Source organism: Egretta garzetta, unplaced genomic scaffold (assembly GCF_000687185.1).
Source record: "Egretta garzetta isolate BGI_Z169 unplaced genomic scaffold, ASM68718v1 scaffold81, whole genome shotgun sequence".
NCBI lineage: Eukaryota > Metazoa > Chordata > Aves > Pelecaniformes > Ardeidae > Egretta > Egretta garzetta.
The window spans coordinates 6,561,137-6,571,615 of record NW_009258671.1 but is presented as its reverse complement, the minus strand read 5'-3'; the positions used below and the strand labels follow the sequence as shown (position 1 = coordinate 6,571,615).

Sequence of the window (10,479 nt, the reverse complement as noted above, 5' to 3'; positions counted from 1 at the left end):
TGCTCTCTGTGAAGTTCACAACAGGCACTTGACAAAGTTGGGTACCAGTCAGTTTAAAGATAAATGGGGCCTCACCTTCTCACACAGTGGAACCATTTATTTTCACATGGCTCATAACATGAATTATTTATAGCTATGGAAAGAAAAATAGTGGGGATATAGACTTAGTGCAATTTCTATGAACCAGTTAGACATGATACGGTTGGATACTGCTCTCTTTCAAGTGAAATGCAGCAATACACTGCTCTCCATAGAGTGAAATAATTTTTACATGCCTTGTCAGTCTCGCTATGGCCGTGGAAAGAAATACAGTGAAAGCAGAGACATTGGCGCTGTTTGTGTTATTTAGAATGTTTTTGCAGCTAACAGTTTTGACCTCTATTCTGTTTTGATGGTCCTGGTTTCAAAAGGCCACGTCATGTTTTCCAGCTAGAAGAAATGAATAAATACTTTCTTTTCCTGTGGACTCTCCCAGGTTTTACCCAGATCCTGGTTCAGGATTATTCCAAAGAATTGCTGGTGTAAAACTGATATGCTGCATTGTCAGTGGAATTACAATGATTAACAGCTTCAAATCTATCCTCTGAGGTCAGGAGGGTTTCATTTTTGTCCCTTATGGTTTTCAGAGACCCTGAAAAGTGAGACTGGAATTTGGAATTTAACATGTGAAATCCAGGGGCCATCGTTTAAAACATCAATCCTTACTTCAGAATGGTGTTTGACAGGCTGCAAGTAATTTCTGCTTCAAGCAGTCTCAGGCAGCAGAGTAGCCCAAAGGTCATGTTGTTCTTATCGTGGGTAAAAGAGATGTTCTTCATGATGGATGACTACTCTCTGTGTTTGTGATGCATAATATATTAGTAATTTTAATTCACAATTGCATTAGTCCAACAGTTTTGTCAGGGCAAGCTAAACTATAGTTAGGTACACCTGTGCTGTGCAAAAGGATGGGGCTGTTGCAGTAATCCATCATAAGACCTGTAACACAATCCCAGTTGCACATGCTGGAGCTGGGAGGAATCATTTCTACAAATGGAAATGCCAGCCTGCAGGAATTGGGCCAAAAAGTCTAGTGTTTTCACTACTGATCTTGATCTGTGCTGGTGATCACAGATGAAACCAAATGGGTTGCTGCCTCCAGTCTCATGGTATTATGTAGAGCAACCTTCAGTGTGTTTTTTACCAGATTTATCAGGTTGGGAGCCTAAGGTTTTCTGTTGTTGGCTAGCCTAATCACCAAAACTGGGGTCCACAGAAAACAAACACAACTCCTGTTTTCAGATCACTTTGAAAAGTTCGTTACCTGAGACATAAAGATTTGAGCTGGCTTTTGCAAAGCACTCAGGGCATAATACCATCACAGCTGAATGCAAAAGCCGCTCCTTTGCAGACCCAGACACAAAAGTAATAAGCTTAGTATTAGTTCAGAGGGTCTCGGAGCAAATTTGCTTTCTGTTTGCCACAAATGCAACTCATAAGCAAACCTTTATAACAATATACATTGTTCTTGCTTATTTGAGTAGTATGTCCTCTTGAGCATATTTCTGTCAGTGTCGGTGTAGCAAAGTGCTGTTTAGAAAAGAGGGCTGAATTTGCCTCTTAGCTATTAGAACGTCTAGATTTACCTTCTCACTCCTCTTGCTGCTGTTTATATTTTACATGCAGAAATGTGGCAAGAGCCATACTACTCTCACATGTTGGTAATCATATGTTTTAAAAAATGAATGAATGACATCCACTAAAAGTCATCCTAAATTCAAATAATTTTAAAATGCGCCCTTCATTACCAGCGTCATGCTGTCTTTGATAAATTTCCATCTCCACATATTAGCTCTTTTGGCAGCTAGATTTGCATTTTGCAAGATTTGCTTTTTAAATGGCCAGCTGTTACCTCGAAGTTTCAAAGCTGTTAAAGCAACAGGCTTTTCAATAGGAAACATCACTCTCCACTCGGTTTTCTGAAAGGCCTTGTTTTCACTTCCAGAAGTGGGCACCCAAGGCTCTATGACGTATTACTTCTTCACTGTATGCATCCCTAAAAAGAGCTATTTTTTAGCACTGTTCTCCTGGAAAAAAAAGTCCTTTTTTTTCTTTTTCAAAAAAATGTGGATCCCTGGTTTTATAAGTGGGGGAAGATGGAAAAATGCCCTGTATTTCAAATGAGGTTCTGCAACCTATTATATAGTTGTTGCACAGGCTTTTATGGGGTGGAAAAAGGACTGATCATTCCAGTTCTTCAACACCTTTAGGAGAAGTTATAAGGTGGAGGAAGCAGAATCACTAGTCTGAAATTCAGAACAGAGGTCTTATCAAGCTCGTCACTGCAAGAGCCATTGATCCCATCCTTCATACCATATATATGGATTTCAAATAAAGGCAATAGGTGCTCTGCCTTCAGAACATCTGAAGAAGCAACATTTCACATGCACTTGCAATTGCTCTTCTAGTATACCAAATAAAAAAGTTAGACACATGAAAATGGATATTCAGTGACGCTGTGTTCATAATGGACAAACTAGCACATAATGCTAATTCTGAACAAATGTATCCCTACTTTTGTTTATGTAGGGGTAATGGAAGTATTTTTTCACAATTCAAATATGTTTTACATTGTATTTGTTGTTATTTCAATTTTTCATATGTTCTTGGGTTTTGATAGTTCCTATGTAAGGTAAGGGATTGACGTCTTAGCCAGGCTGAAGTCTTCTGTCAGGCAGACTACTGCATCTACAAAGAAGCTTCCCTGAATGTTCTCTAACATCAAACTGCCTCAGCTTGGGTCATCTGGTGGTTCCAGTTCTGAGAGAAACACCTCTGTCTCCAGAACAACTCAGCCCATAGCTCTTTTGTAAGCCTCACGAGAAAGGTTTGGGAAGGGATATGTCTGACCAGCCTGATTCCTAACAGGGACATCAGCTTCCTTGGGGATCTGAGTAAACTCCTAGACTCCTGCCCTGAACTACTGCATCGCTGTCATGAACTAAATTTTTGCCTGTTCGTTCTTTGCAGACATTGATGAGTGCTTGGTAAACAATGGTGGCTGTGACCATTTCTGCCGCAACACAGTTGGCAGCTTTGAATGCAGCTGCCAGAAAGGCTATAAACTGCTCACAGATGAACGGACCTGCCAAGGTAATACTTCATTTATTTTACTCTTTGTATAACAAAGGTGTTATTTTCAGTGGATTTTTTTTTGTAATTAAGTCATTTTTACTACAGGTTTTAATTGTACTGTCATAGGAAGTAAAGTGTAGAAAAGACCTATATTTCCATTTTCTGGGGTGGGGTTAGAAGATTTTTTGAAATGTCTTCTTGCAATGTTTTTAGTAGTAGGAATGCCAGTGTCCTGCTAAAGTGGGAAAATCCATGTGGTGTAGCGGAACAGGCTCAGGCAAAGAGCCTTATGTTTAAATCCTCTTAATTTGCTATGATCTTAATGGGACAGAGGCTTATTTTATTTACACCAGAGTCATTTGGAGTAACTTATTGGAATAGAGCGTTTGCAACATTTAAATTGAAAAAAGAATCTAATTTGTGAGCTCACCTTTGCCTGCCAGAATGTTTATGAAGGGATAATGGAGGTGTTTTGTGAGAATTCAAATGAAGTGTGTCTTATATAGTTTGCTGTGCGTGTCACGATTTGTTATCTAAGTTATACGATGTTACATATTCTATGACTAATTAAGTGCTTAGCCATTTCCAACTCAAGTGCTAACCATATATCTTTGGAGAAATGACACTTTAAGCATTTGAGCTCTGTAACTTTACTCTTTAAAAGTCTCCTAGAAAAGGCTAGAAAGATGAGCATGCATCAGTAGAGAGAAGGGGAAGGAGGATGTATTCAATTAAAATTTTGTGTAGGAATTATCTTTTTAGGAACACATAATTATTTGCATTGATTTTAAACACATGAAAGTGATGAAGTCCAAAGCAGCATTAGTGTTTTAGAGCTTCTTTCTTCATCAGCAAAAGAGAAATCAAGGTCTGAAGATACATATGTCATTCAAAACATTTTCCATTGCATCTCATTGGTACTTCCATCATCTGAGAAGCCTGCTCCACCCTGTGTGACTGTGTGATTAGACACAAAAGAGTCAGTGCAAGGTTGATTTGAAGCTGGAACAGGATGGGAAGAGCTGAGAGTGGCACAGTTAGTGCCACTTGACTAGGCAGAAATAATATTGTAGGATCGTTTCAGACAAGGGTAAGTTGTCAGGTTTTGATGTACCTGCTAAAAGTAGGGACAAAATGTTAAAAAGAAACGTTCCCTTCATGATGTATTTAGAGATAGTTAGGAATACTTTCTGGTTCATTAATTTCATGCGTTGTGACATGCTCTCACTGTGGTATCAGTCAGAGTCTTCACCACTGAAGTCATTGTAATTACATCAATGAAAAACTCAAGAGAAAAGTCAAGCCCTGCATTCTTGTTAGGCAAGAGCTGGTGCAAAATTTATTTGTTCATTATGCAAAGTCTTAGTAATAGACTTTGAAAGCTACTTTTAAACAGTCAGATCTCTGTCGTGATAATGGGAAACTAGAAGCAGCTCTGTAAACGTTCAGCTGAGTTTTGTTTCTTTGTGTGCCTGGGCTACTGAATGAGTGAGTTGCTGGTAATAGTGCATACCATGCAAGGAATGAAGCAGTAGCTCATCTTCTCTCCCTCGTGTGATCGGACATGGAAATATAAACATGATCTGGCCATCCTACCTCTTCCATTGTCAGTGAGCAAGGGCAGGCACTCTGCCTGTCTCTACAGGGTACTTTGACTGATTTGTCAACTGTAGTTTATCTATCTGTTGCTGTAACAGATAGATTAGTGCAAGCCCAGAGAATTTTTGGGCTGGAGAAGTTTCTCTGGTCCCAGAAACACCAGTTCTTCATACTGTGAAATGGGGAGGGCAGAGTTGTTTCCTGTTTGAAGCCTGAGGTATTTGGGCCTCAGAGGCTGATCACAGCAAACATGGTATAATGCCTGCTTTCTGGAGGGAGCACTGTGAGAATTCAGCTCCTGTCTGGTGCTTAAGGTGCTAATTGGTGACTCATGCAGTCCATAGGTCTGCTAATGAAGAAAGAAGGAAAGTGAATATAGATCAAGAAATCACTGATGTATGAATCACCTCAGTGCTTTGATTCTTCCTCTTCAAAGAGAATATAGTTAGTGGAAGTGGTTCTAGTTATTTATGTCAGGTCTGATAGTAAAATGTGGTTTGGGGCTGGTGACTCTATTGGAATATAAATCATCCATGGGTTTTTTTTTGGTAAAAGCCAGTCAACACTGACCGTAGAACATTACTGAGAGACTCAGGGAAATTTGTTCTGGGTGTGTTAGCCTTTCCAATGCATGAAATACAAAAGTTTAATTCGTATTTATAAAAGATGCTGTTCATGTTACATCTGTTGTTTTGATTCATAATAGAGTTTCTATTACTTACGATCTTGCTGTCAACATTGCCTTTCTCCTCTGGTTTTCATTTTTAAAATAAAGATTTCTTTCAGTTACAAATCAACGTGTTTACCAAATACTCATTTAGGACCTTATAAGTTCTACATTGTTTGGGGCTGAGTCCTATTTACTTCAGGTGGCCTCCCTAGCGTATAGGGAGTTCATCTCCAAGTGAGTTCATCACTAATATCAAGGAACAGATTCTGCTAACCTTAGGCAAAATGCCCATGGAAACAGCTGGTAAACTTGCCCTTTTACGACCTACAGAATCCCTGGATAAGTCTGTGACTGTATCTGATTTACAGGAAAGAATCAGTGAAGAACAACAAAGCCATGGAGATACAGTTCATGTTAGCAATATTTTTCAAACTGTTGAAAAATACAAGTAAGCTGTTGCCGCATAACTTTCTTCGTATGATCATTAACTTCAGCACAAGGCAATTTTACATATCTCAGTAAAAAGGTTCCTTCATATTCCCTGTGAAATTCTGAGGTTATCCCACCTCACCTCATTTCCTTGATACTTTTTCTTTGTAGACCTTGGAGGTGACTTTAAGATTGGAGGGAAATTGTATCAAGTCTCAGACTTTGTTCTGGTTGTTTGCAGAGCTCCCACGCCATCGTACCAAGTGCCTTACACACATTCATTCTCTCTGTGAAAAGTATTTCTCTCTTAGTTTTTGAGGCAGGAAGGGTGAAGCCAAATATAGCAGCTTGCCTAAGATCACACGTATGAATGCCTGGACAGCCTGGAGAATAAGCCTCCAGGTTTTGTGAGTCTGCCCTCTGTGAATCTGCCCATTACAAGAAAATTCTTTTCTCCTGTGTTTGTGTTCATACCGTGATAGAAAAATGTATTAGTTTTCAGGAACTCTGAAGCTTGCTTGGTGCCACTAGCTAGCCGTCCTGCATGGAGAGTGCCTTGTGTAAGCAGCCCTTGGCCTTTGTAAAGGGCATTAAAATGTTCTGCATTTGTCTGTTTACAGCTAAACCATTTTTAGCCCTGGCTGCAAAGAAAACCATTGTCAATCACAGATTACTTCTGCTAGGGAGTGGTTCTCACGCTGTGGCTACTTGTTAGACAAGGAGAATGTGGGGGTTTCCTTTCCTTTCCCCTCCCCTGCATTCCAGCCATTTAAAAGGAAACTTATTTGTAACCCAGAAGGTGAAGAATCCACATTGCCCTGCCAGTGATATTGTGGAGACTGATACTGCTTTCCCAGAGTGTCACTTTTTAGGCAAACTTAAAAATAGATGTTTTTCTCCTTTGACGGTGAAATCACTGTATGACAATACCAAACCCATCTATTGTGTATTATTTTAACAGATCCCTTAAGTCTAAGGTATTGTAAATTCTTTGATATAGGAAGAAACGGTTGGATCTGTTTGTATAAACCTAGCAAAAGAAGCCTGCATCTCCTTTGAGCATATAATACAAATAACAGCTATATTTATAGCAAGGAGAACTTGTGTTTGTAACCTTTGTAGTAATTAACAGCAGGACAACAACTCAGATTAGTTTTAGAACCACATCAGCAACAAAACAGCAAGCAAGACTGTTTAAAGCTGCAATGAATGTGTGTAAGCGCAGACACAATTACCTTAATCCTCAGCCAATATGAGTTTTAAAGCCAGTTAACTTAATTGCTTATTCAGTTTCTGTTTGTTGTGCAGTGATCTCGAAAAAAATTCAACAATAAGCACTCTCTCTGCTCCACTCAAGTTCAAGCTTCATTAAGCACCCAGAAAAATGTGTGAAATTCTATGATAAATAAATTTCTCTTCCTGCTGTAGGAATTGCCTTTTGCAAAGCAAGACAAGGAGAGACAGCACACACATTTGTCATAACTCTCCAGGGAGTGGTAGAGTTGGAAAGATGAGTTACATTAGGAAAAAAGTGCTTTTAGTGAGGACATCCAGTGATCAACATGTAATACGTCGGCCTGCCAAATCTACACTCTTCTCTCTGCCCCTCTCCACCTCTGTCCAAAATAGAGCCAAATCCAGCTACACCAAGGAATTTAAACTATTGCAGAGGGCAATTCAAGGCATTTGCATCATTCTAGTCCACTTGCAGCCTCCAAAGCGGGCTTAAGTGGGGCTTGGTGGTTGCTAGATCTCACAGCCATGATGTTCAGCCATAATGAAGTCTGTCCAAGTAGCCTTTTCACCAACCATTTGAACTAATACAGCCACAAAAGGAGACGACTGTTCACCAGGCAAAAGTGCCTCTGGGACACGTGGAATACCTGCATGAGCCATCCGGCATTTTCAGGGCTTCTTTAAGCCCATGTGTTCACACACAGTAGTGACAGCATTTTTTATTTGCTTTGATGTATTGCCTGTTTGATTATTGGTTATTCTTTACTACCTTCCTACCAGATTTTAAACTAATGCGATTGACTCTTGTAACTAGGCACCAGAATACAGGGCCTCACAGTCTGCTGTTGGTAGTGCTGGTGTCTTGTCCAAAGGAAATTCAGTGATGCAGGTTTATACAACAGGATATCCCAAACAGAACTTGCCCCCCTAGCTTCATGATATATTGAATTTCCTCTCTAGTGATTTTCTGTGGCTACATTTTGCTAGAGGGGTTTTTTAACACTACAAAGCTATCCAGTAGAAGTCCAAGTATAGCTGATTTGAGGTGTTTTTTTCTTCTCGTTACAAGAGAAAGACATGAGAACACCTACTATTCTATTTGTGTATTTGGATTTTTCTTTCTCTCTTTTGAAACAAATGTGCTTCTTATATGCCCCACTGTATCCCCCCTTGCTCTCTCGTCAGCTTCACTTCCAGGCAAGTGTTCCTCAAAAATGTGATGCTCATGCAGTGGAGCAACTGGAAGTACTGGCTAGAGCCAAGGATACTGTAAGCAGATATGAAGGCAGTTTTCTTTGTAACTCTGTCAGCCTGTTGCAATGCTGACCTGCAAAACACCTCAAACCTTGTCCAGCTCTGACTTTTTTGTTTCTCAGGCTGTCTCTGAGCAGACTTGATGAGTGTAGCAAGTTTTGTGATAGCTTTCTGATGCATTACAGGATATACATCCTGACTCTGGTCATCCACAATGGGTTTCTACTTAAGATTTGAACCCAGCCTCAGGCCTTCTGTATTAACCCACTGCACCACAGAACCATAATCCATGCAATCTTAGAATAATACTGTTAAATGAGAGGCTGATCTTTCTTTACTGCCAAATAGGTCATCATTCCAGAGAATTTGATGTGATTAGAACTAGCTGACCCTATGACTGACCTTTTGGTAGAGGGATGCTGTACACAGGGCTCCCAATGCATAATTGTCAAGAGAAGCCCTCTTTCATTCCAGAATGAGAGAAGGAAAAAGAGCACCTTGAAAAACACAGTAACTGTCTGTGATCCAAGGATCCTACAGCCATGGTCTTGAAACGCTGCCATATTAACTGGATATGTAATCCTGTCTCATAACATCCACCTTTTCACTTATTTATACAAAATGTGCACTATTAGCCTTGCAAGGGCAAGATTTGAATCTCTCAACTTGGTATCTCCATTTTGAAAATGGGTATGAAATGAGGGATTAATCATACAGGGAAGGACAGATAGAAAGTGTTTGTGGGAATTATTTTTGGCTTAAAGAAGCCCACAAAGATTAGCTACAAAGATCTCACTATACTCTTCTGTATGGAACCATTGATGATAAATATGGCTGTACAGGACCAGTTTAGACCCAAATAAATCAGTGCATCCACACAGGGAGCACTGAATCACCAGACATCATGACATACAGTGACCAAATTAAAAAATAAAAAAAAGGTTTGCATCCTTGGGTTACATGACAGTGACCTGCCACCCACATTTGATCATGTAACCCAGTAAAGCAAGTGGCCTTGTCCCAATCACATAACCTGATGAAGGTCTCAGGATGAGGATACACCTTTGCATTGATTTATGTAGGATGCAGTCACCCGTCTTAGATTGCTTATCTAAATGCATGGGTAGAGGTCAGGGCTGGAGCATCTGTCCCTTTCTCTCTCTCATTGCATCATGCAAACAAAGGACAGGGAGAATCCCATGTCCAATGTCCCAGTTTTCAAATCCCGAGGAAATTCCTTGAAATAGCAGGACAGGGGAATTTTATGTCATCATTCTCCCAGCCAAGCCAAGCTATCTTTTTACCTTACTGCTACTCCCGCAACTCTTCTTGCTCTGAGTTACAGATGAGTACACCCTCGTGCAGTCCCAGGGGCAGAGAACTCTGAGAAATACTAAATGCATACAGCTGCACCATACAGCAGTGAAGAGACTGATTAAACCCTTCAGCTACCCCCTGTCAATGCTAGATCTAATGTTTCATGTAAATTAGTTTAAAAGATGATGGGCAAGGTCCAGCCCCCTCAGATTCAATGCATTGACATCATTGTTTGACCAACTTTCTAGTGAAAAATATTGGAAAGTTTTGTTGTTGGTCCACCCCCTCTCTTTCCTTTTCTCCCTCATTAAATAAATAAAAGGCACAAATGTTCAATAAAAGTAATATTATTTAGCCCTCCCCTTCTTTCTGGAGTGACAATAACATAGAGCTTCACAGCCAGATGAGACAATATAAAGAGGACACCAGCAGAAATTTCACTGCTTGATGAGGGTTTTTTTCTTAATATTTAAAATACATTTTTACCTGAACCCACACAAACATCTCACTGAGGTTGTTACCCTTATGATCATGAGTGAACTGTAGCAGGTGGAGAGTTCGCAAGCCGTGAGGGTGCTGCTGCTGGTGTCCTTGTGAGTGTTTGCTGTTCAGGGGGAGGGGCAACAAGCAGGTGTACAAGTCCCCTTGCTGACTTTTGCTTGAGTTTGCATGTGCACTTGCTGTAAGTTTGAGGTCTTCAGCAGTCTGAGAAAATACCCAGGACTTCGTTTTGCTCTCACTTACATCAGGAAGAAGGCTACTGCACTCAGCAGAGTTGCAGTGCTATCCCATAAGGGAACCTTATTACCTTACACCCCTTGAACAGGGTGAGTCAGTGCCAGTGTGAGGGTGATTTGGGG

The 10,479-nt window shown here is 40.3% G+C and overlaps 1 protein-coding gene across 1 annotated transcript in view; it reads left to right on the top strand.

The window, feature by feature from the left end:
- The window catches only part of SCUBE1 (signal peptide, CUB domain and EGF like domain containing 1), a 205,536-nt gene that overhangs the window by 151,938 nt on the left and 43,119 nt on the right, over positions 1 to 10,479 (top strand). Inside the window, exon 9 of the mRNA XM_035888509.1 lies at positions 3,010 to 3,132. Within this exon, the coding sequence (XP_035744402.1) occupies positions 3,010 to 3,132 (123 nt within the window). The remainder of the gene's footprint in view (positions 1 to 3,009; positions 3,133 to 10,479) is intronic.